This window comes from Rattus rattus, chromosome 6 (genome assembly GCF_011064425.1).
Source record: "Rattus rattus isolate New Zealand chromosome 6, Rrattus_CSIRO_v1, whole genome shotgun sequence".
In the NCBI taxonomy this organism is placed as follows: Eukaryota; Metazoa; Chordata; class Mammalia; order Rodentia; family Muridae; genus Rattus; species Rattus rattus.
In genome coordinates, this window is record NC_046159.1 from 54,029,985 (window position 1) to 54,057,188 (window position 27,204).

The 27,204-nt window shown below is 42.9% G+C and overlaps 1 protein-coding gene across 1 annotated transcript in view; it reads left to right on the forward strand.

The window, feature by feature from the left end:
- The window catches only part of Adamts9 (ADAM metallopeptidase with thrombospondin type 1 motif 9), a 171,693-nt gene that overhangs the window by 17,753 nt on the left and 126,736 nt on the right, over positions 1-27,204 (forward strand). The window contains exons 4-11 of the mRNA XM_032906059.1: positions 13,564-13,853; positions 16,497-16,580; positions 16,684-16,799; positions 17,837-17,877; positions 17,999-18,104; positions 21,213-21,359; positions 22,818-22,959; positions 25,002-25,106. Of these exons, the coding sequence (XP_032761950.1) occupies positions 13,564-13,853; positions 16,497-16,580; positions 16,684-16,799; positions 17,837-17,877; positions 17,999-18,104; positions 21,213-21,359; positions 22,818-22,959; positions 25,002-25,106 (1,031 nt within the window). The remainder of the gene's footprint in view (positions 1-13,563; positions 13,854-16,496; positions 16,581-16,683; positions 16,800-17,836; positions 17,878-17,998; positions 18,105-21,212; positions 21,360-22,817; positions 22,960-25,001; positions 25,107-27,204) is intronic.

The window sequence follows — 27,204 nt, forward strand, 5'->3', positions numbered from 1 at the left end:
GGCAGACCCGAGGATGCTGTTCTGTACCTGTGAACAGGTGTGCACATAGGAGGATCAAAGGAGCCAGGGGAGCAACAGGGCAGACCTGGGCAGAGGACTTGGCAGTGGAAGTAAGCCCCACCCAGCCACGGGCTGTTTGGGGAGGAGGAAAAACAAACACATAACTCCATTATTCTTGAAAGTTCCTATTTTGGGCTTTGCAGGTTCTCCCCCGTACATCACTTTCACTCATTCAAGCCAATGGCTAATCCTCACGTCTGATGTCATATTAGATACAAATGGAAGTAATTATTTTCAGACTATCATATGTGTTAGAAGGTCAAAAACAAAAGCAAAATAACTCACTATATCTTCTTCAGCATAATTTAACATTAGCTAAAATCCATCTTTTTCATGTTGGTCTCTCCTTGGCAATTGTTCCATCCTACCCTGCTGAGGGCTGGTTCCATCCACATTGCCTCTGTGAGTCTAGTTTCCGTTACTATAACAAAATGGCTGAGTGTGGGTAGCATGTACAGGAAATAGGTTATAACTTGGGAAGCCACTAGTTAGACCTGTGGTGAGGGCCCAACAGAAATTGGCATCACGACAGGAGAGAAAGTGGGAGACAGAGATCAGATCACTAGACCAGCAGCTGTAGGATAATTTAGGATTTAAAATCACTCTTGTGAGAACTGGCTTAGGTCTTACAAAAGGGGCAGGACAAAATTCCTTTTCTTTTTTATTTTTATTTATTTTTTTTTTTCGGAGCTGGGGACCGAACCCAGGGCCTTGCGCTCGCTAGGCAAGTGCTCTGCCACTGAGCTAAATCCCCAACCCCAGGACAAAATTCCTATTGAGTGGCTTAAGAATCTTGAAGATCCAACCACCGTACTGCCAAACCAGACAAGACTCTAACACATGATGTCAAACTTCATCTAACTCCTAATACAGTCATTCGATTGACCGTAGCCAAGAAAAAAACCTTGGATTTTACTGATTTCGAGGCTAAGGACTCTGCTTATCTCTGTCTATTTTTATCTAATACAAATGTTCTCCTTCTTTTTTCTGTATTGAAAGGATCAAGGTCAGGATACCAGAGGTGGGATGAATGTCAGCTTTAGGTCCCCAAGATAGGCCTCGGTTTTCAGGCCCATGTCCTTTCTGGGATGTGACACAAGGGAAAGCTGCCTCTGGGTGGTGCAAACTGGAGTTTGGCTGTAAGCGTGAGGATAATTAAAAATAAACGTGTGAGATTGTTCAAGAAGCTGCTTCAAACCCACAGAGGAATTTTTCACCCTCTAGTTCATTTAAAAGATTAAATTGTCCCAGTGAGAGCTGAATTTACATGAAATATAATTCAAGAATAATAAAATAGGGAGTGGTTGTTGGAGAGATGGCTTGGTCAGTGAGTGCTGGGCACACAAGTGTCCCCAGCACTCAGACTAAAATGCCAGACTCAGGAGCCTGTGTCAGAAACCCCAGAATTGGGAGATAGAGACAAATTGGTGAGCTCCAGATTCAGTGAGAAAACAAGATTGACGATGGCCTCTTCAGGATAGTATTCAAGAAGAGGGATGCTGCCCCACTGTCCTTAACACATAATACAAACATATGTATATGTGCAGCTTTATGAACATGTGAATGCACACACACACACACACACACACACACACACACACACACACACACACACACACACACACACACACACACACGAGAAAAAGAAAAACAGAACTTTTTAGAACCAGGCCAGGACACTGGGGGAAGTGCCCTATGGTTATACAGTTCTCATTGTCATCAAAATACAGGAAGCCACTTCCAAACTACTCCCTTCTGTGCCCAGTGGTCCAGGCGCCCTGGGATGGGAAGGAGTTACTGTTCCAAGTCCTGGTAGAAGAAGGCATCCCTGGGAGGCTCCTACTGTATCAATCGCATTCACAAGGAATGCTCTCTGGGAAGTGGTCCCTAATTTTTAAAGCACTCCAGCCCTACAAGCTCTTTAATCTCAGTTCTGGGAAGGAAACCTGGTTCCCCCACAGGCATCCCAAGGCCACCCACGAGCTGCACTGAAGTGTCAGACAGCACCAAGCTCTGGAGTGGCCTGGTTTCTGCAGCCCCGAGGCAGCCCTCTTCTATGGACGGTGATGGCAGCTATTACCTCTAGAGCACAGGTCAGGTATAGATCCTGTTTCAGCATCCAGTACCTCCTTAGTTGCTTAAGACTGGCCAGCGAGCATCCCAGATCAGAGTGGCTGGAGTTTCTGTTTCATAGGTAAGGAGAAAGTGGTGCGGGTGCAAGGTCACACAGAGCAGATGAGGAGAAGCTGGCTTTTGAACATAGTCCCTCTGAATCCTGACCCCACATCTGAACCCCCAAATCCCACTGCCTCCTGCATTTACTTTGCAAACTGCCTAGAAGTCTCTGTCCTCTGTGATCTCCAACTGATCTTGGACATGACTAAGGCTTCATGTTAAAATGGTAATACTCTGGATAAGCTGTTTGTGGTGTGTTAAGTAGACTATATTAAGATTGATTTCTTTTTTAAATGTGTATTTATGGTAAGTGTGTGAGTATGTGGTGGGGTACACACCACTACCAGCTGGGGACCAAGCATTCAAATACCTGAGCTGCAGAGAATAAAGGACATTGCTCATTTAAACCACCACACAGTGGTCCAGTTTCATGTCTTAGTCCTCTCTCCTTGTCTCTGTGTCTCTCTCTCTCTCTCTCTCCTCTTTCTCTCCCTTTTTTCCTCTGTCACTCCCGTGCGTGCATGTGCACACACGTGTGTGTGTGTGTGTGTGTGTGTGTGTGTGTGTGCATGCTTTCTTAACTGTCTCTTCTCTCTGCTGTGTTCTCTGCTGTGCAGACATGTTTAAATTTCACGTGATTCCATCTGTCAGTTCTTGGGGTTATATCCTGAACTATTGGAACCCTTCTCAGAAAGTTCTTGCCTCTGCCTGTACTGTCAAGTATCTTCCCTATGTTTTCCAAGTAGATTTCCTGGAAATACCTTTTTTAATTATTTCAAGCACCCTTCAGTTTTATGACTATGAACTGAAATCAATAGTCCCTATCATATGTGTTCTCTGTGAGGAATAATGGGGCTCATCGCTGTAAAGTGCCTAGGACAGTAACTCACAGAGAAAACTCACAGAGAACAGCCAGTAGCATCCTAGCCCAGAGCCGCCATTGCAATTCTTGGAGCTTTTTTCCCCCAGGACACAGACTTCTCTCTCCTTGTGAAGAAAACTCGTGTGCAGTCCCTCTGCCCTGATGTATTTCCCGGGGGTGTTTAGTCCCCACCCTTCTCTTAAATGGGCAAAGATCCCATAACACACACACACACGCGCACACACACACACACACACACACACACACACACACATACACACACACAAACTGATTAAACAGATGAAAACTGTTTTCCTTCATGAAAGATGTCTCTGAGCTTTCAAAATGCTTATATGTGTGGAGAAAGTTCCAGATGTGAATATCGTACGTCATGTTTAACCTAATTAACTTGTTTTCGGAAATATCTTATGACAGAAATGTCCAGAAACCACTCTCACAGAAGCATCATTTATAAAAGTCCAGGCAGCCAAAAATAAGTCTTCTGCCCCAAACTCTCTCATGCCCTTGTGTTTGCACCCATCGCTTGCCTGTACCATGCATGTGTCACTGGACAGTGGGGAACATGGTGCTTTTTGTTCTTGTTCCTGGTTTTTATTTTGTTTTTTTAACAGAGCCTATAGTTGGTTGCAGACTCTGGTCTTGGGAACATAACCCTGAGAGTATCTCAGAGCCCATTATCATTTTTGAAGTCAGGACACCGAAGGCCTTTAAAGAATGATTAAACCCTGTTGGTTTCCACTCACGCCGACTGGAGCTTTATGCACCTGTAACATCCTGACCCTCACTTAACTCTTCCTGCACCTGCATTGAAGCTCGGGGCAACTTTACTGAACTATCCATGGGGGTTTGGGGGCTTTTTCTCCTCCCTTTTTCCCTTGCCCCGTTGCTTTGTCCTTTGTTGCTTCTTACTCCTCTGACCCAATGGGACTTTCTTGCGTTTTTCAGTCTCTGTCTGAAGGCTTCATTACGTGTCTATGAACATGACCCCAGCAGTGGGAATCCTAGCTCCAGCTAGAACTATGACGGCAGAGGCCGATCAGCTCTGTGCTGTGTCCTCAGCTCTCCGGTCAGTTAAGACATGGTGGTGTCTGTTGCAGCGACCCAGGGTGGTGCATTGGTGGCTTTTCTCGTTGCAAGGAGAAAGGAGGAGGCTGCGATCAGGATGTAAAGTGAATAAATGAATGAATTAATGAAAAAAACAGAAGGGGTCTCTTCGATACCGTCAGTATAACAGCACCCACTATGTTACAGTGTTAAGTGGGGGTATTTAATGCTTTCCAGGGCCCTGCTCTAAAAGAATCTGATGTGCCGTCCCCTTTAATAGCCACAATTCTCCTTTTGTAGGTTTACTATTATTATCTTTATTTTACTAAGGAGGAAAGTGAGGTTCCCTGGCAGGAAATTGTTCAAGGAAGGGCAGCTGGTGAGTTAGAGCAGGAACGGGAGCCGAGACCTGACTCCCCTAACTAAGTGGGGAACAGTAATGGTGGCCGCTGCCTTTCCTCCCCTCGGCCAAGTTCCAGCACAACAGAAAGGAGTGGGGGGCTTTGTTCTTGAGGCCTCCCTTTGGTCCTCGCCATGTGATTCCTCAGCCCACCAAGACCATGAAGTCACAAGGTCACCCTGTGCCTTAAGAACACTCGGTTAAACTTTGATAAGTTTGCGAAAGTGCACAGCAGTAATTAACCTCCCGACTGTTAACATTAACGTTTGGATCGGCTCCACTCAGCCCCAGCTGGCAGAAACAGTTTGGTGAGTAGCCACTAAGTAACAAGAGTGTGTGTGTGGTTCTCTGAAATAACCCAGACTCTTTAGTAGCGCGGTGAGCATTTCCATACATTATAAAATGAAACTTACCTAAAATGTTTTCAACAATGTATGAGCAAACATCCCCAAAATTTGGTTGTAAATTTTTTTCCCTAGTGAGGCATGCTAAATGTTTACGATATTAGATTTTTAAGAGTTGAACTCAGTTTTTAAATTGCTCTGTGGTTACTCTTGTCCCTTTCAACTTACTTGGGCATGAAATAGGTGCTCAAGACGATGTCTTAAACTTCCAATTTATAAGGAATGTTTCCTATAAGCACTTTCTTATTTAATTCCCAGACAGGCTTGAAATGGAAGCAGGAGTTTTGTTTTGTTTTGTTTTCCTGCTCCACTGGGAGATGGAAGGCCACCCTCAGTTCCTCTGGCCACACCCATCTTACTCCTTTCACCCTAAGGTGCAGTGATGTCAGGACCGAAGTGTGGTGTGCTGTGCTCATCGGCCCTACCCATGAGGACAAACATCATTGAAATCATTATCCTGAGCCAAAACATTATTTTTAAGTGCACTTAATCACTCTACCCTAAATGGTTCCTTTTAAAATCTAACTCATATTATACTTTTAGGACTGGTTTAAAAATAGCAAGCAAGAATAATGACAGGATTTATTTACTCCTTCCTGTGCACCAGGCAAGAGTTAGCATGTTGCATTCATAAACACCCATTATCCCTCAAAGGAGCTGCAAACAGACACTGTTTTCCCTTGGTCTGGAAGTGGGAGAACAGAGAGATAGACAGGAATGTGCCCAATGTCAAGTGGGGCTTCCGTGATGTCTCCTCTCAGTGTGTGAGTTCTTAGTGCCCAGGGTGTTTGGTGGAAGAGAAGCATTAGTACTTTTGATGACACCAAAGGCAAAATGATTGCAAAAGCCAACACTAACTTAGTTTTAGTAATTGCCTGTAGGAACTGTAGTGCCTAAGCTCTAGTCACAGGAGAGACAACTGCCTGGCAGAAAATCTCTCTGGGTCTGTCTCTGTCACATGTGCACATGCATGTGCATACACAAACACATACACAAGCACACACAAGCACACACACGTTTCATTTCATTTCATTTTGATTTGTAAAACATGGTCATATGTAGCCCAATCTGACTTCAAACTCCAAATCCTCCTTTCTCTACTTCCAAAGTACTGGGGTTACAGGTGTGCACCTCCCCGCCCAGCAAAGAATCTGTTTACATGCACAGATGAGATTCATATTGCTTAAATATTACATTTTCTCAGACATGCCCTTGATTCTCAGAAGAATCAACACACTATCGTAGTGTTTGAATGAGGTCAGGTTTCTTATAAGCGATTGGACAAAGTAAATGAGCTTAATTTTCCAAGACTGATTAAAGAAGAAGAGATATGAAAAAGGATTCCTTGTTTCTAAGGTTTTTATTCAATCCCCAGGAGGCAACGTGGCATTTGAGAAAAAAATGTTATAGCTGCTAAAAATGGAAAATGCAGACTTATCCTGTGACCTTGAAGTTCTACTCCTGCATATATATACATCTATGTACATATATATGTATATCCACATTTAGAACAATATACATTTTTTTTAATTTTTAGAATTAGAGAACACTAGGCACTTTGAAAGCAATTTTATTGCTGTTAGAAATGCAAAATGTAGAGTTGTTATGTGATCTAGAATTCTACTCCTACATATATACTTATACATATGAATATATGTATGCATATGTGTATATTCATATATATATGCGAAATGAAAACACACCCATCCATATATCAGCTTCCTTCCGTCAGTTTGCTGACTATCCACCCAGATATCAAATAGAGAAACATGTTGGTATATCCCTTACAGTGGGTTATTTGGCAATAAAAAGCAATAGAAAACAGACGTATGCTACAACATGGAAACTTTAAATGAGGTAAAAGAATCTAGGCACAAAATGCTACACAATGTATGAATCAGTTCATATGCTCTGCATAAAGAGACAAACCCACAGATGTCAAAATGTAGATTCGTAATTGGTAGAGCTGGGAAAAGGGAGCAGTGGGGGAGTGAGTGCTGATAGGTGTAGGGTTTGTCTTGGAGACAATGAAACTATTCTAAAAGTAGACAATGGCCGTATGGTTCAATTCTATGAGTACATTAAAACCCACTGAGTTGGGCTAGAGGTGGGGAAAACTCGGTGGTAGAGTATTTATACGGTATCATGAGAGAATGAGCACCTGTAAGAGCACATACACACCTACACACAGGGCGAGGATACACTTCAAAGGGACACGTTCAGTGGTGTGTAAATCTAAACGGAATTGCTGTTGAAAGGTGATGATGAATATGAAGCTATGTATGAAGAATTGCACCAAGACTTAGCCATTTGTAGCATACATCCCACGAGAATAAAATTAATTAGTCCATTTTTATAAAAGTCTAAACCAAGTGACACTGTAAATTCCTGAAACACACCCCTTGATTCTGTTATGCTGGAAGACCACTGAAGAGAATGTTCTCCAGGGTGAGAACTACCCTTCTGTTTGAGGCTAGAGAATGAGTAAGTGTATTGGCTCAGTATCTCTGTGCTGCTGCTGCTGCTGCTGTTGTTGTTGTTGTTGTTGTTGAGATGGGGTCTCTCTATGTAATCCCGACTGTCCTGAAGCTCACCTTTTAAATCAGGCTGGACAAGAACTCACAGAGATTCTCCTGCCTCTGCCTCTTGAGTTCTGGAATTAAAGGCATGCACCACCATGCTTGGCTCTAATGCAACATTTTAAATAACTTGCTAAAATGACCAGTGTGCTAGACCAGTGTGCTGATTAAATCAGTAGATAACTCATGAGGAGGAAAAGTGAAGTAGGTGAAAGGCTGAGGAGTATCACACACAAGAATGTCTTCATTTCATTATGAAGAAGTGATTCGATTTCTGCAGTTTGGTTTAATATTTATTTCACTCTTCGTTTATTTGTATTTGGGAGGGGTGGGCTAGTGCGTGCTGGTGTGCCTGGGGAGGGGTGGGCTAGTGCATGCCTGTGGAGTCAGAGCACACATTTCCAAAGTCCGTTCTCCCCTCCCACATATGGGGCCTGAAGATCAGGCTCTCCCATTCCTAAGTTTCTTCTGACAAGAGTAAACATTTTTCTCCTTAATGCCTAAAGTAGTGTGCTATGGTTTGGTTGTAGCTTGTCCTTCCAAGGTGGGTGTGTTCTGGCTTCAACCCAGTGAGGCAGTGTGAAAAGGGAAGGCTTTACTAGGTGAGACCTAATGGGAAGGTTGCCTGGCTGCTGGGGACAGGTCCCTAGAAGAGGTGTAAGTAGTTCTCTTGAGTCCCTGGTTAATGACCCCCATGTCTCTCACAATGGCTTCCTCTATGATGTTATCCTGAGAACCTTACCCGAAGACAAACAAACTGGCTACCTGAACTAAGGTTTCCAACCTCCAAAACTGGGACCTAAATGAAGAAGTTTACTCACACATTTTCTTTGCCAGATACAGCTACTTATGTATTGAGAATTTCGTGTGTTCTGTATTTACATTACTCTACTTCCTCTCCGTCCTCCAATTCCTTCCAAGTCCCTCCTACCCCTCAAGTTGTGATCTCTGTTCACTAATGATAATTGCTACTACTACTACTACTACTACTACTACTACTACTACTCACACAGACACAGACACACACACACACACACACACACACGCACACACACACACGCACACATGCACACATGCACACACGCACACTCCCAGGTAATTTTCATTCCCTGCCATTTTCCCATTCCCCTCTCCATGGCACCTACATGTAGCTATTCCCTTTTCTGTATCTCCTTCAACCCCTGCTTCTCCACTCCTGGTAGTTTCTTTTTACTTTCCTGGTGTCTGCAGTTATTCCAAGCATGCATTTATATTTAAAGATTTGGAACTGAGATCTTTGTGAAAAGAAAACATCGCATTTGTCCTTCTGGGTCCGGGATGCCTCATTCAGTATAGTATTTCATTTGTTTGGTTGTTTGGTTGGTTTTGGTTTTTAAGACAGAGTTTCTCTGTGTCCTTCTGACTACTCTGGAACTGGTTCTGTAGGCCAGCCTGGCCTTGAACTCAAAGATTTGCCTGCCTCTATCTTCTGAGTGCTCAAGATTAAAAATGTGTGCCACCACGCCCAGCTTTTATTTGGTATAATATTTTCTAATTCTATTCACCTGCAAATTTCATGATTCCATTTTTCTTTGCAGCTGAACATGTTACACGTTCTAATCATCTGTTCCTCAGGTGAAGGACGTTTGTCTGTTTACATTTCCTGACTACTATCGAGTAGACTCGCCATGACCTTGGCTAAGCGAATATCTGTGGCATAGACTCTGGAGTCCTTTGGGCATCTGCCAATCAGTGGTCTAGCTGGCCCATACGTTAGATCTATTTTTAGCTTTTTGAGAATTGTCAACACTGATGCCGGTAGTGACTGGACAGTTTGCAGTTCCTCCGACTGTGAATGCCTCCTGTCCCTACTGCCTTTCCAGCATTTGTGGTTGAGCTTAGCACTTTCTCCCTGATGTAAAATGAAGTTTCAGAATAGTTTTAATATCAATCTCCTAATTGGCAATAATGTTCACGCTTTCTGAGATATTTCGTAGCCATCATCATTTCTTCTTTTGAGAACAATCTGTTCAGATCTCTAGCCCACTTTTTTTTAATTGGCTCATTTATTTTCTTGACCCTATTTTTTTAGTTCTTTCCATATTCTAGATATTAATCATCTATTAGATGCATAGTGGGCATGGATACTTGACCTTTCTCTTCATTCACTTGATTATTTCCGTACAGAACTGTTGCAGATTTATAAGGTCCCTTCTGTTGATGATTGGTCTTAATTCCTGGGGAAATAAATCCTATTCTGAATGCCCTCTGAAAACTCCAGTCAAGTGGCAGGATGTGAAATGAACTTAGAAAATCACTAGGCTTTCTATACCTCAGCAAGAAACACCCTGAAAAGGAGATTGTAAAAACAGTCCCATTCATAACACCTTCAAAAACTGAAATAAACCTAAGAGGCGAAAGACTCTTCAGCAAAAACTCCAAGTCTCTGCAGACAGAGACTAAGAAAGATATTGGGGAATGGAAAGGGATCCCATGCTCCCAGACTGGCAGAATTAATCATGGAAGAGTGATCATTCTACTAAAAGCCATTTGCAAATGTAATGTAATCTTTATAAAAATCCCTATAACATTCTTTATAGAAGTAGAAAAACATTCAACTTCAAATGGAACCCCCAAACCCTAATAGCCAAAGTAATCTCGAGCAAAAAAGAACAATTCTGGGGAGATTATAGTTCCAGATTTCAAGATATGTTACAGAGCTACAGTTATCAAAACAGAGTGGTACTGGCACAAAAGAAAAAAAAAGCTATGTAGATCAATGAAACCAAATGCAAGTCCTGCAGATGAGTGCATGTAGCTACAGGTATCTGATATTTGGCAAAAGTGTCAGAATATACACTGTGGAAAAGGCAGCATCTTCAACAAATGGTTTTAGGAAAACCAGATGTCCACATGTAGAAGAATGAAATCAGACCCCGTATCTATCACCTTGCCCAGAAAATTGACTCTAAATTAATCCAAGACCCAAGTGTGAAACCTGAAACTATGAATCACAGAAGAAAGCATAGGTCGTTCCTACTATCGTTTGGAAACAATGTTACTGAGTCACAGTTCTCTAACCATATGAATCACTCCCTCGATGTATTAATGAGTGTGATCATCATCGGTGTCTCGGGGGGCACACACAGGTGAAAACCCTACTGTTTAGCACACTTTGAGATTAAAACGCTCTCCTCCTCCCACTGCCACTACTGCCACTCCTCCTGTCCTCACTACATCCCCAGCCTGATGCAGCTGCTCCTTTTTCTTCTGGCTCTGCCTGTGGCTCTGCCTGTGCTCATTTTCTGAGCATTTCACGTGCCTAACATCATGTCACATGTGGCCTTTAGTGACAGACATCTATCATCTGACTGATACAGTGAAGTTCAGCACAGTGTCTTCTAATGACCCAAAGGTCAAGTTGTTTCCATTCAATTTGAAGTCCAGCCCTTTCGCTATACACCAGGACCTGAGTTCAATGCCCAGAACCCACACAACAAACAAAGAAAAGTCGTGGTGTAGGGGTGTACACTTGTGATCCCAGCAGTGGAGAGATGGAGACAGGCGATCACTGGCCAGTGCTACCTTTTCAGTGAGCACAGGTACCAGGGAAAGACTATGTTTCAAAACTAGGGTGGAAAGATTTTAGGAAATGCATACAACATATATATATATATATATATATATATATATATATATATATATGAGGTTCTCTGCTGTCCTCTACATTCATGTGCATATATGTTCCATCCTTACACCCTCCTCAAAAGAACATTCGCAGATGTCATTAAGCACAGAGTATTTCCTACGCAATGGATGAATTGTATGGAAATGTGTGGACTAATTTTACATTTCAACATGCCTCATTCACCTAATGCGAAAGGCAAACTCCCTTGGAAAATGTCCACGGCTGTTTTGTTACCTGTTCAGCTTCCCTTTGGTAATGGTTAATCTCCACCTCTTGAAAAATGTCGCCAAATGACCAGCACAGTTAGGGTGTTGGTAGGATATGTGCCTGGGACCTTCTACCAGTGTCCACTGCTGTGTAACTTTGGCCAGCTGCTCGGCTTCTTGATATTAACTTCTTTATCTATAAAGGGGGAGGTCGTTTTCTGAGTTTGAAAAGTAGTTTAGTCTGTGAGATAATAGACAAGCCTAAGAGTCGCAAAAGCGCAGTGCCTGGCCTGTGTGAGATGCTAATCAGTATCTGTTCTGCGTTCGTCTGGGGATGTGAAACTTGAATGATGGCCTAACCCCCATGGCATTGGTAGACTGAGATTATACTTGAAAGAGAAGCTAGGACGACACGTCTAATGTTGCATGCTCTCATGTCCCAGGTTTTGAGTTAGCTGTGTTCTCTGTAGTTGTATTACACAGGACCTGTTTGACAGTTCGAAATTTTTCACCATTTTAATGATCAAAATATTCAATTGGGCCCAATGCACATCCCAGGCTTAATTCTTTAAGCAAGTGGTTATAATTGTCAAGTACTCAGGCCCATCAAGTATGAAAACACTTAAAGTCTATCCTTTCAATTTGTATCTTTGGCATTCATGAAAGGAATCATTTCTCAGGTCCTAGGCACTGAGGGATAATTCTTAGTCATGCAATTCTGCTCCATTATTAAACATGAATTGAATGCACATTTATGAACAGTAAGCAAGGTAACTGATTAAATCAAGTTTTTTTCAAAATGTGTTTTGGCAGGCCCTTTCATATGTATTCTTTTTGTTCTGTGGTTGGTGATATGAAAATTGAATGTTGCATTTCAACATTTGAGCTTTTTATTAAATTCCTCAGAAACAGCCTGGCTTCCACAGGTATATGCACACACACCTAGGCCTGGGTAGGACAGAGGAGTCTCTTTCCCAACAAGACTACAGGTCCTTACAGGGCTGCTGCACCATGGACCATGCTTTGCAGAAAACCTGGAAGCCAGGAGGCTTGGAGATGCATCAAGCTACCCTGGCAGAAGCCGGAGTCTCAACTCCTGGCCCACACTCTGCCCTGAATCTGTTTCCTTTCCTGATCGCTGAAATGAATTAATTGCAAGTTCAGAGGTATCAGATAGCAGTGACTCTTCTGTCTCACTGCCATGATGACCTGAGGAAGGAATAGGACATTTTACTCTGTTCTCTAGTGTCTTTTACATTGTTAGCCGGTTACCTCTCAGACATCTCTCTGCTGTCTACCATTGGATTTCAAACAAACAAACAAAACCCATTTAAACGGGAATACAACTTTCCTTCCTTGGCCTTTACTATATCCATGATAAAGATCAACAGGCAAGAACCATTTAAATTCTAATGGAAAGAGCCTTATGCTGTCATTTCCCTTAACCCAGGCCTGATAGTCTAGGCTAGTCAGTATGAATCTATTGAAGCTTCCCAGGGAAACTACTTCCAGATGTAGTTTCAGTCAGACACACAGTGAGAGTGTGGCGTGGGTTCTATTTATACACCTCATAGTCTGTAGTTTATTTTGTATGTCATTTGAGTATAGAGGCATTTATTTATTTAGTGTGTGTGTATGTGTGTATGTGTGTGTGTAGTGTGTGTATATGTGTGTGTATAGTGTATGTGTGTGTGTGTGTGTGTGTGTGTGTGCAGTGTGTGTATGTGCATGTGGGTGCTTGTATATGTGCATCCAGGTGTACATGCACATGTATGTATGTGTTTGTGTATACTTGTGGAAGCTAGAGGTCAATGTTAGGTGTCTTCCATAGTTGTATATATTATTTTTTTGAGATAGCATCTCTCATTGGACCTGATGCTCACTAATTTGGCTATTCTGGCTTACCGGTGAATTCCATGGATCTAACTGTGTCTGTCTTCCCAGCCATGGTATTTCAGTTCTCAGAACCAACCTGGTTTTCTATATGGGTGCTAGAGATCTAAAGTCAGGTCCTGGTATTTAGACAGGAAACACTTTACTAACTGAGTCATCTCCCTAGCACCTAAAGGCATCATTTTAAAGCATGTACAATGTTTAGCATAAGTAGAGACTGATGTGTAATGAGTGCCATCTGATTTCTTACAGAACTCAAAAATAGCTACAGTAAAGACAAGAGGAAAACCAGACTGCGAAAAAGGAGAAAGAGGAATAGCCTGGCTGATGACGTGGCAGCGTTAAAGAGAGGCGTGGCAACAAAGGCGTTCTCTGGTTATAACAACAGGACAAATGGCACGAGGGACAGAAGGAACCACAAAAGAACCAAACGCTTTCTGTCCTATCCACGGTTTGTAGAAGTGATGGTAGTGGCTGACCACAGGATGGTTTTATACCATGGATCAAACCTTCAGCATTATATTTTAACCTTAATGTCAATTGTAAGTATACCAGAGACAAGGCGGTTCATGAGCTGACTCAATGTGCTGCCGGAGGGCGGGCTTGCTTTTCCATTCTGCTTGTAGTATCAATTGGAGATGGCATTTCAGCCATTCAAGTAAATGACCAAAGAGAGTATGTGGTTATTCAAGGGGTTCCTTTTTATAATAAAGGTAGTAGTAGACACCAGCACTGAGTGTTGGTTCTCCTATGGCTATTGCACTTATTACTGGGAAAGCATTGCTTGGCTTAGGTCAAACTATCATCCTCATTTGGTAGATAGGAACACTGACTCTGGAGTTAGGCCATTTGCCCGTGGTCAGGCACAGCTAGTAAGTGCCTTAGAGGCTATGCGTGACCTTCAGTTTACTGTTTCTTCGTTTCTTTGTTTGTTTTCTGGAGCCTCGGGTTATTTAAGGAGCTTCACACAGTCTGGTGATACTATGCAGTGCTGGTTTAAGTCTCAGTCATCCATGATGCTTTGAAAAAACATATCTGCCTAGTCTAGCATCTTACTAGGGGTTATAATCAGGTAGGCTAGGGGAGAAGCTAGGGATCTCTGTATTTTTCTGCTCCTGTATTATATTGGAAACACAGTAAGTCTGCATGATTAGAAAACCAAGTAGAACCTAACACTAAGCGCCCATCTTTGTGCATACATGTTCCCTGCACCTCCCCGGGGGCAAACACTGGGAAGGTTCCTGCCGCTTCTAACAAGCATGGTCCAACAAAATTATAATCTAATTCACATTTTGAATGTTGAGTATTCTAGTAGTACATTTTAGACAGTAACAAAACAGATAAAATTAATTTTAATCTATTTTGTGTCCATATATTATCATATCAATAATTATGGTGAAAGAGTTTCCATAAGTTTTCCACACCAAGCTTCCAAAGTCCAGTTTCTGCTGGTTCAACCAACCATGTATCCAAAATATTTGGAAAAGCCAGAGTGATCACTCAGCAGACAAAGTGCTTCTCTCTCAAACATAAGGACCTGAACTCAATCCTTAGCTTACATGTAAAAAGCACACATGTTGTGGGCACATGTAATCCCAGTACTGGGGAAGCAGAGACTGCTAGAGCTCGCTATCCAGTCAACCTAGTCTACTTGACAGGCTCCCAGCCACAGAGAGATTCTGTATCAAAAAACAAGGTAGACAGCTCCTGAGGAAAAAATACTCCACATGCACATACACAGCTGTGCACTCAAATGCACAGGCACATACATATGTTCACACACATGCACACATACACACATCAGAAAAAAAATCTTGCAACTATGCTAAACATGCATAGAATTTCTTTTCATTCTATAATCAAGACAATATAACAACTGTTTACATTTTTTTTTTGGCTCTCGTATGTAACCTAGAGATGACTGACAGGCTATGGTTGTCCATAGGCTCTGTGCGGGTAACGCACCATTTCACAGAGACAACTTGAACGTGTGCATGTTCCCCATCCTCAGCAGTCCTGGAGCCAAGCTCAGAGATACAGGGAAGTTACTTCACAACTTCCACTGAGGCAGAAAGGGAGCATTCTCATGCACTCCCTATACCTTGTTTTTGTTTTTGTTTGTTTGTTTAATTAATTTTACTCGGTGGTGCACAGAGATCCAGTGTCACTCATTGTCTCTGATGGGTTAACCCTTCTTTACCTGAACAACAGCCTACTTAGTAGGAATTTCTAGGTGTGTGAGAAAAGCCACCAACTATGCTTGGCGATGCCTATTGCTCCAGGCTGTCCTCTTCCCTCCCCACACCCTGTCCTGCTTCTTGCTCATTGCTGTGGACCATCTTTCCCTCCTCCTGCCTTTCCTCAGTTCTAACCCTCCATGCCTCATAGGCCCTCTCATACCCAGGGGATAGAGGGAAAACCTAAGCAGACCTCACAAGCCCCAGCTCCACATCCATAACACTGTTTCCGGATGTCAGGGGATTTTGACTACAGACCTGGCCTTTGGGTCAGATGACCTAGATTGGGATTTCTGGCTCTGCTATTTGCTGCTGTATAGCCTTTGTCTAGTTACTTTATCTGTCTGAGCCTCCTCCGTGACCTCTCTTGTTTCAAAGGGATGGTTGTAGTACCTAGCCCAGGGTTTCGCTGTGGGAACTAAGTGCAAATCCAGTTTTCTGCCAGAATCTAGTCTATGGTAAGTGCCAACCAACATAGCTGACATAAATAATAATAATAATAATAATAATAATAATAATAATAATAATATAACAGTGCAGGAAGAGTTTGCATTGCAGTTGAGCATATAAATGGGCAATGAGCATGAGGAATGTGTATCAGTATTTATGTGGGAACTCAGGAATTCAAATGGCAGCGAAGTGCTTGATGGAAAATTAATATGCAATGCCTTGGGACAAATAAGTCATACAATGGTGCAGCATCAAGGGAAAATGCCTCAGAATTTAAATTTGCTAGAGTTCATTTTTATCTTAAAAAAAAAAATCCTGCCATCTATGAATTTTACGACGATGCCGTAAGTCAATATTTGTACCGTGAACGTTCAGAACCGTAGACCACGTGTGTTGCAGGAAACGTAGGAAGCGATGGAAGCCAACCTAAGAAGTGAATTGCTTGTTGCTTACACAGAGAGCCCACCATTAACTTTGAAAAATTTATCTCGGTTGCAGGTAGCTTCTATCTATAAAGACTCAAGTATTGGAAATTTAATTAATATTGTTATTGTGAACTTAGTTGTGATTCATAATGAACAGGTAATAAAGTTTATTTTTCTCTTTTCTTTTCTATCTGTATCCGAAATGGCATATCTAATTGGTGTTGTTGCATAGACCAAGAGCACTTCTTCTCTGTGTTTAGGAAGGACCTTCCATAAATTTCAATGCCCAGACAACATTAAAGAACTTTTGCCAGTGGCAGCATTCCAAGAACCACTTGGGTGGGATTCAGCATGACACCGCTGTTCTAGTCACAAGGTAAATGGATCATTGGTTCCTCGGACCCTTGATGTCAGCAATGGGAGGGGCCCTAGATTGCTGGTAGGCAGTCCTACCAGGAAAGGTTCTTAGCATAGTCACTATGGGCTAATTATAGCAGCTAACTCTGTTGCTCTGGCTGCTCTGAGCACTGCAGTGCTTTTGACAGAATCCCTGCCTCTGTTCTCCACACACCAGTAGCACTGTCTCAACTCTGACAACCAGCAGGGTCACCAAACACTGCTGCATGTGCCCTGAGGGTGAGGGGGTGTTGCCACTCTGGCTGAGAATCTCTCTCACATACAAGCCATAGGAGGACTCAGTCTGTAAGGCAGGCCCAAAAGCAAATGCCCTTCTCCAGCAAGGGAAGCTGCTAATAACACCCAGCTTGTAGCTGCTGTGTAGGACCTGAGGCTAGTGTTGCCAACTGATAGGATTTTTTCGTTTTTGCAAGAAGCCAGAAAGAAGGAATTTTTAACAATACAAAAACCTCTCCATGTTTATATGATAAGCTAATCATGAAGGATGTGTTTGAAATGTACAAGGCAACAGAGAGGTACTGGCTTATTGGTTTCTCTTATCATGGTTTCTCTTACCACCTCTGACATAGTTATAAACACTCCCATTGCCCCACAACCCATTATCGGGGATTGAACCGATAGGTTTGCCCGGCCCCTTTTCATGTACTTTACAACAAAGCCACAGCTCTCAGCCCATCATTCCTCTTAAATGGTCTTAAGTGCAAATCAGTGAGTGCTCTGTAGTCTCAAGGATATTGAGGAAAGCATTTCTGGGGACAGGTGGAGGACATCTAACTGTGCTGTGGCTACCCTGGAGACAACAGTAGACTTCTCCATGTAACCTTTAACCCTTAAATCCATGCTTCACAAAGTTTGGGGGGGGGGTGCAAAACCCTGACCTTGCTAGCTAGCCTTTTGCTAATCCCCTCCCTAATAGGAACTAGAAGTCTCTGGGGGATTCTCTCTTGTCGACCTTTACTCTGATGTTATCAAAGCCTAAGTCTGTTTTGCTCCTAGGGAGGATATCTGCAGAGCTCAGGATAAATGCGACACCTTAGGTGAGTCCTCATACATGTCCCCATGGCTAAAGCTAAACTGGTTTCCTCGATGTTTCTCTTTTGAATCATAATTGCTTTTCTAAAGTAAATCCACATTGGTTTCTCCCCTCCCTCCTAACAGGTCTTGCCGAATTGGGAACCATCTGTGACCCCTACAGAAGCTGTTCCATTAGTGAAGACAGTGGGTTGAGCACAGCGTTCACCATAGCCCACGAGCTGGGCCATGTGTAAGTCATTCTATTTACAGTCTCCTAAAACTTGTTTGATTTTTACCAGTGAGCATTTCCTCAACCTTAGCGGAGCCCAGAGTTCAGAGTAGATTTGACAGGATGGAAAGAGTCAAAGCAATCCACCCTCTTCAGGCCCAGTTCTTGGTGCCCTTGGTTGAACTGTATATGTCTGATGTTCAAAGTCTCCATGATTCCTCTCCTACTATTGGGGACTCAAAGAAAGTTGCATTTTGATTCCTTCTAATACAGTAAAGAATGGGTTAACTTGGAGAACTTTCTTGACTCAACATATAAGTCTGGAAGGTTGCCTCAACATGGCTCTGGTCCACAGATTTTTGACAAATCCGTATCATTCCCGATGCTGGTTATACATAGCTCTAACCTAGACAGGTATTATCTGGAAAAGCAATGTCACTCCTTCAGAGAAGAAAATGAACAGCGAAACAAAGAAAGGTTCATTTCCAGATTATGATCAGAATGCGGCCATTATGAGATGACTTCTCCTGTTTGTTTTTCAGAGAGAGAGAGAGAGAGAGAGCACAGAGAGAAGACAGGGAAATCAGTGTAAATATACCTGAAATTGTTCTGATTTGGGACCACATTAGTGTATTTCCAAAATAATTGAAGTATATATCATTGGTGTCTTCTTAACGGCTTCCTCAAGAGAATCCTAGTGTAGTCTGGCTGTATGGCCTTCTGTGTCAGATGTCAGCTTGAATGGAGCTAACATCATCCTAGTATAGTCTGGCTGTATGGCCTTCTGGGTCAGATTTCAGCTTCGTATGGAGCTAACATCTTCAGTGAGGAAAGCTTTGCAGCTCCATTGCTTTGCAAAGGCCTCTTGTACATGCTGTGCTAGGGGTGGAGTACAACATACGCTCACACTTACACATGTACACGCACAGACTCACAAGTTTAATTCACTGAGTGCCTTTCAACCCGGTGTAAGAACACATCTTTCCCGTTCTCGCCCAAGGAAACGCTGTGAGAGATGTAATGTTTAGAATGTAGTGAAAGCTTTCAGGGTAGGCAGGCCACACAGATTTTTAGTCAGCATCTCCTTAGTCTGTCTGATTCCCAGACAGTCAGTCATGAAATGCAAAGAATCCTCAAGATGATGTATATTTCCAGGTTCCCGCTGTGAGTAACAATAGCATGACCTGAACGGACCAGGCAGGGAAAGTTCTCTATCCTTACTTGTTCATCTACAAAGAGTAGGGAATTCTACACTTATCCTTAGGTGTCTGTGGGAAGCTGCTTTTCAGGTCTGTCATAAATACCAAACTCCACAGGTACTCAAACCCTTTCGATGAAGAGGCATTGATTTTGGCATCACCTGTGCATATTTGCTATATACTTTAAATAGTATTTAGGTGACTCATAATACCTAGTACAGCACAGATAGCTGCTATATTACACTGAGTAGGGGAAGAAAAGTCCTTGCCCATTCAGTACAGAAGCAAGTTTGTTTTTCCCCCTAAATACCTTCCATCCACAGTGAGTGGAAGCTGTGGGCATGTGATTCATGGATGCAGTGGGTCAATGGTACTGTTCGCTGCATCCACTGAGTGACATAATGGAACATCCAAAACACTGAATACACGTTCTCTTGTGAAGTCTCAGTTATCATCGGTCAGGAAATGTTCAAAAAATAATTATTACATCTCCAGCAGGAATAAACGTGCTAGTTTAAGTGAAAATAAGTTTCTGCTTATTTGTCTGAGGAAATAAATAAACTCCATTTTACCAAGTTATGGGGAGTTGGGAGTAGAGGGCAGCTCCTGTCCACCACAGAGGAGCAAGATAGGGTCATGTGCCATCCTTGCCTGAGGTGAGCTTGAATCAGTGTTGTGACTACATAGCTGGCACCTACAAGCCACGTAGCTTCTTTGAAGAAGAGGGCTTTGCGATGTTAAAATCTTTTAGTAAATTTATCTAATACAGATCACATTTTTTCCATCTCTACTGGCAAACTGAAGAACCCACATGTTTTAAAGAAAAAAGAAACAGAACACAAAAGAATTAGTGGAACAGACGCACGGGCTTTAGTCCAGAATTTTCTTTTATATAAAACAGGTCTACACTCCTGTATCTCACTCACACTTCCTGATGAACTCAGGAAGGGAATTCCTCTCTGGGTGCTAAATTAACCACATGCTCCATGTTCTGATTGACAGCAGCCTTTCCCAGAGAGAAAAGATGACCCCCTGACCTTGTCAACTGGTGGATAATTGCCTGGGCTGGAAGGCCATGTGGGTCATGGAGGGGGTGTACGTTGAGGAAATGCTATCGTTTTTTCCCCCACTTCCTCTGGTGAAGCCAAGAATGGAAAGTATGTGTGAAGGACGCTGCCACAGCCCGAGAGGACACTGGCGGTGCTCCGTAGGCTCCCCTCAGGCAGAACGAGAAAGAGTTTAAGAACCTTTTTATGCCTGGCTTTTCAGGAAGCCAGTTCCTGTGAGCCGACATTGGTGTGGGAATCCCTTTGCTATCTCTGCCTTCAGCTGGCTGGGCATATATGCCTGTGCGCTGTGTGTCACTCCCTAGGAGTTCATGTGCACACTTTATATAGCTTCATAATGAGACTTTATTTGATAACACAGGTATATCACTTGTCACTCTGTCCCAAAAATGGGAGATGCAAGCCCCACAGGGATCCTCCTATTACAAAGTGCTTGGTTTCCATTTATGACACCGATTTATTCTTTATATCTATCGACAACAGTATAACATCCTGCCAAAACCTTATTCTACGGATTGCCCTTTGGCTGTCTACTAGCATTCCCAACTACTGTAGTCTAGCACCAACTACTGCACGTTCAGAGCCTCTGCAGTTCCAAAATACACACACCCAACGAGTGACCTGTGCATACCTTTCTGCATTAACTAAAGGCATTTATAGCAATCAAATTGGATTTTAAAAAATCCTCTGATGTTCTATGCTCCATCTAGAATTGTCTTGTAATTCATTCTGCTCATTCAGAGTCTTAGCCCCCGGCACAGTAGGTCAATGGTTGTACTTTCTTCTTAGATTTGTTAGGCAATGATGCCATCGTGAACCACTGGTGTGTTCTGACATTCTCGCCGTCGCTTCGTTGACTTTAGGTTTAATATGCCTCACGATGACAGCAATAAATGCAAAGAAGAAGGCGTTAAGAGCCCCCAGCATGTCATGGCGCCAACCCTGAACTTCTACACCAACCCCTGGATGTGGTCCAAGTGCAGTCGGAAGTACATCACCGAGTTCTTAGAGTAAGACAAGTTCCCTTTTAGCGGCAGCTCTAGGGCGGCCATTCTCAGCCCGTGGATAGCAACCCTTTGGGGTCGCATATCAGAAGCTTTGCGTATCAGACACTTATATTATGATTCATAACAGTAGCAACATTGCAGTTATAAAGTAGCAACAAAATAATTTTCTGGTTGGGGGTCACCACTATGTGAGGAGCTGTGTTTAAGGGTCAGAGCATTGGGAAGGTTGAGAACTACTGCTCTAGTGTCTGCTCTAAATGAGGTAACTCCTGAAGGGAAAGAAAATCCAGAGTTCGGCATTGTTTTTGTCTTGTTTTTCTTGATAACATTCCTTGGAGGAGGAAAAAAATTACTCTGTAACATCTGCTAGTTCCTAGCCTTGCCAATGTTTGCAAGATTACAAACTCATCTGAGCACGGAGCAGGGTTTGTAAAGGGACTATGCAAATATTTCTATGTTTGTGTAAATGCTTTGAAATTTATTCAGGCCTTTGGAAAGTGCCATGATGATGAAAGGCCCAAATATTTATGTACTGCTGACCTAGTAATCGAGGCTTGGGAAGGAATAGGGTAATGAGAGGTTGCCAGAAGAGAGTATATGGTAGAAATAGGGGCATTGTTTCTATCTCTATCTCTATCTCTATCTCTATCTCTATCTCTCTCTATCTCTCTCTATCTCTCTCTATCTCTATCTCTCTCTCTATCTCTAGCTCTCTCTATCTCTTTCTTTGTCTCTGTCTTTATCTCTATCTCTATCTCTTCTGCCCTCCTCCTTATGTCCTTTCTTTTCTTTAAGGTACTTCAAAGATCCAGTTATGTTATGCAATGGCCACACATCACAGACTCAGGGGTCTCCTTTCCCAGAAGTGCAGAAGGTTAAGCAATTACCTCATCACTGCTTTATATTTCTGCAATCCCAGATGGGGTAGGGGGGCTTTGTTAATCAGAACTTAACTGGTACAGATTTTCCACGAAAGATGTTCGCAGAAACCTGGATGAACTGGAGGGCTGATGCTTTCCCTCTAAGCAGGTGGCTTGAGATGCTACCTTGCTATGAGTCATCGAGCCCTTACTCATTGTTCAGCAAACACTTACTGAATATCTTGTGCTACAGACCAGGCCCAGTGCGAAGATAATCAGACAGAGTTGTGGCCCTAAGATGCTTACTGTCTATTGGAAAGGATTGAAAAAAGAAGAAAGCAGATAATGACCTCCAGGAGATTAGTGCTCCTTCAGATACTATGTGCCCTGGCTGTGTCGTATGTGTAGAATATCTTTCTACAGAGTATGTGTCAAAAATACAGTTTTCGATTCTAGAATTACCATTGACCTAACCATGGATGAAGGGAATAAAGGCTAAAAGAACCAGTCCTTGCTGCCTTTAGGTGCACGTGTAGCCTTTGCCTGTCTCTGCAACCCTCAAGAGCCTATCTCACCATCCATATGTTTCTGTTTCCGATAGCACTGGGTATGGAGAGTGCTTGTTAAATGAACCTCAATCCAGGACCTATCCTTTGCCTTCCCAACTGCCCGGCCTTCTCTACAACGTGAATAAACAATGTGAACTGATTTTTGGACCAGGCTCTCAAGTGTGCCCATATATGGTAAGTGTTCGGGGTAGTCTCTGCCCTCAACTGGTGATTGATTCTGGACTTGTTTATGGTCACCTTTTCCCATTGATTTTCACTCTGAATCAATTACCCAAGTGAAGGGTCAGAATGAACTTGCTGTCAGCGGCGCTGTCCGTGGAGACTGTGGTGGGCTTGGTAGTTTAACTTGGGTTTCTCGTTGCATTCCTAAAACATCTCAAAGATGACATTGTCATTTGCAGAAAGTAGGAATGAGAGCCCGGGGTTGAGGAGGTCAGCTCATTGCTCTCCTTCTATGCCATTCAGCTTGTAAAAGTAACCTGAACTATTGGGAGTTCTCCACATCTGTACAGGGAATTCATGAACCAATCCTAGCTCGCTGACATAACTTGTCAAGAATGTGTTCTGTGACCAGCTGGGTCACTTCTGATCACTTCTGATCATTGTCTAGTTGGCTGGGTGTCTGGGTAGTATTTTGATGAGTTAAGGATCTGTGTAGATAAGAGGACATATGGTTTGTCCTGGGGTGCCTCGGGCTCATCTTTGGGAATGTGTGTTAGTTTTACTGAAGAGGGCCTTCAATAATGGTGGGAAGGTTGGAAAATATAGGGATTCTGTGGAGATGATTTAAAAGTTTAAATAGCTCCATCTAAAATGATGTCTACCTCTCTGTCACTCACACGGGAATGAAGCCCTTGGGTTGGGCATGATAGTGCTGAGGCGGAATGATAGAAAAGCCTCCTGAGGGCAGCATGAGCCGAGTAGCTCTATATCAGAATGTCATAGGGGGAGGGGAGAGAGGCCAAGCACACTTTAGTGTCACCTTTTAATAAACTGTTACATGGCAGTGAGGCTCAGTACTCGGGAATATACACAGAGTAGACTATTTGAGAGCATATGTCTTCAACATCAATGAGAAGGAAGATTCTTCATCAGGAGAAGGAAAACTACTAAAAATCCAAGTGGTTAAAGGCTTCTTTTTATGCTTTTTAAAAAAAATGCATCTCATCTCCGGTAACTTTTAAACATTTCTCCTGTAAGTCTGGTTTGCTTTAATAATTAGGATAACGTTAAGGATTTAGGACCATCTTTTAAAGTATACCTTGAGAGACTGGAGGTTTGATTCCGTGGATAAAATGCTTCCCTTGAAAGCAGGAAGAGCCGAGTTTGATGCTGTGTGGTAGCCCTGACTTAATCCCAATGCTAGGGACACAGAGACAGGGAAACCCAGTGTCTTGCCGGCCAGCCAGTCTAGCCTAAACGGTAAGCTCTGTGCCACTGAGAGACCCTGCCTCAAAGACTATAGATGACACTGGATCGGGCAGTCCTCTGGTACCCTCACACACATGTGTGAGCATACCTGAACATATACCAACACACAAGGAATATACCTTGGATATAATTTTAAATATGAATATACTTAAAGTATATTCATGGGCTAAGTGTTAAGAGCAGTACTCAGTAGAAGAAGAAGGATACAAAATGTGTCCATGGGTTTCCATTGATAGAAAGCTTAAATGCTGTGCTAAAGAGAGTCACCACTGGGGTAAAAGGACAAGGAATTGGAACTCAGGGGGAATATACAAGACCTTAGCTTCCCTGTGAGTTGTTCTTTTCCTTAATTTGGTAATAATGGTAACACAATTAGGTATTATATTTTGTGTGTGTGTGAGAAATATATTTTAGTATTTTTTTCTATACTTCCTCCCACAACCTCCAGATCTTAAAAATAGCTCATTACATGATCATGGTATTATATGCATACTTATGCAAATGCATGTACATGGGGGAGAGGACTGACAAAGGACCCTGTGATGTCATGTATATCTCAGAGGCTCCTTCAGGTAGTCCCCCTTTTACAGCACCATCTCTCTTGCTGGGACAGAAATGTGTCTTGGGTGGCTACATTTTGGAATATGTAATAACGATAAGTATGTCATACTAAGAAAGAAAGAATCCCTTGGCAAGCCAACTTTTACCACCTGCAAAGCATGAGTTGAAAGGGATTCTTGCCCTGCATGCTTACACTGTGTCTCCCCTTCCCCCGAATGGAACAGATGCAGTGCAGACGGCTCTGGTGCAATAACGTGGATGGAGCACACAAAGGCTGCAGGACTCAGCACACGCCCTGGGCAGATGGAACCGAGTGTGAGCCTGGAAAGGCAAGTAACACCCTGTGTCGCCTGTCCCCCTGAGACAGAAATGCTCCTGACGTGGATGGAGGCAGTGTGGTATGGTGTCGTGTACTATGTTACGGTGTCGTGTACTATGTTATGGTGTGCTCCAGCACACGTATTCTTTTGAGGATGAAGGTGTGGCTTACAATTGAGTGGTGTGAAACAATTTTAACATATAAGCCACTTAATCTCTCTTCTGAGAAGGGCTCTGGAAAGCTATTACCGTTGAGCCTATTAGAATCAAAGAAACACCATGACCCTGCTAGCCTGGTGTCTTCATTGCTATTTTCCCAGGCTTCTTACCGAGTATGTTGTTTTCTTTTATATAGTTCCATGATGCTACCTGGGACATAGTTTAACCCAGGTTCTCATAAGCTGGTTTTAGTTTTAATGATTCCAACCAGTTCGTTAATATCTCAACAAAAACACACTGTTTGGGCCAGTCATAACAGGGTTCCATGCCCTTAGGAGTATGATTGATCTGACCTTCAGCAGCCGGCATGTGCCCATGAACAATGACAGTGGTCCCTCCATTTCCTCATCACACCCAACTGTCTGCTGAAGGAAAAGTCTTAGTGCTAGGTCCACCTGGGCTTGTGTCACTCAGCCTGGATGCAATCTGTGGGCGCTATTTCCAAAACTCTTATCCTTCCTTTCATTTCTTGCCTTTTCTCTGTCTTCCCATTTATTTTATTTTATTTTACTATTCCCTTTGAACAGTTTTGAACATCTGAGTTCCTGTGCCTCTACTTTACCTTGTAGGTTTAATCATATCCAGGCTGTTTTCTTGGAAGGAGAACTAAGAAATCAATGACAGAATTTTATTTTCCCTTAACTGATTTTATACATAGGGAACTAAAAACAAAGCAAAACAAAACAAGTGTTTCCCCTGGGATCAGTCAAGTCATCTGGGAAAAACTGCCCCAGACCCTTCCAGGGTAAAGCCTGGAAGCCTCTTGCTTCTGAGGGACAGTGGGTTGCTTGACAGACCCTGAACTCAGTCCTCTGAGTGACTCCACTTTCCAATGCCAAACTTGAGGTCATGACCCAAACAGATTTTCATGACTCATCTCTCAAGGTGGCTACGATGAAAGGAAACAGAGGATGTGAAAAGTACCTGTCAAATTTTATTTATGAAGTTGGTTTTGAATTAAGTTGAGGATAAAGTCAGCTCATCTTCTCTCTTCCCCAGGGCTGGGTCCTAAAAAATTAATTCAAAGTACAGCTTTTCAGAGTAATAGCTTAGCAGGGAACAATAGACATCCTAGCTTCTGGAACTTTCATCATCTGAAAAGATTGAAAGAAAGAAAGAAAGAAGGAAAGAAAGAAAGAAAGAGAGAAAGAGAGAAAGTATATTCTTTGCTCAAAATTTGAATTTCTTTTTTATATATTTTTAAAATTTATTCTTATTTTTCACTTTACATCCCATTTATTGCCCCTCTGCCTAGTTACCCCCCTCCCACAATCTTTCCCCCCTCCCCTTATCCTCTGGAGGGTATCCCTTCCCCTGTGTACTCCCACCATTGCACATCAAGTTTCTTCAGGGCTAGGCACATCCTCCACCCACTGAGACCTGACAAGGCAGCCCAGCTAGAAGCATATATCCAACATGAAGGCAACAGCTTTTGGGACAGTTCCTGCTCCAGTTCAGGAGCCACCTGAAGACCAGGCTTCACATCTGCTACATATGGGGGGTGGGGTTTGGGGGGAATTGGCTAGGTCTATCCCTTGTATGCTTTTTAGTTGGTGGTTCAGTCTCTAAGAGCCCCAAGGGTCCAGTTTAGTTGATTCTCTTGGTCTTCCTGTTGAGTTCCTATCTCCTTTGGGGCCCCTCAATCCTTCCCCCAACTCTTCCATAAGAATTCCCAAGCTCCAGCCACTGTTTGGCTGTGGGTGTCTGAATCCCTTAGAGTCAGCTTCTGGGTGGAGCCTTTCAGAGGACAACAATGCTAGACTCCTGTCTGCAAGCATGACAGAGTATCATTAATAGTGTTGGGCATTGGTTCTTGACAATGGGATGGGTCTCAAGTTGGGTCAGTTATTGGTTGGCCATTCCCTCAGTCTCTGCTCCATCCTCTGACCC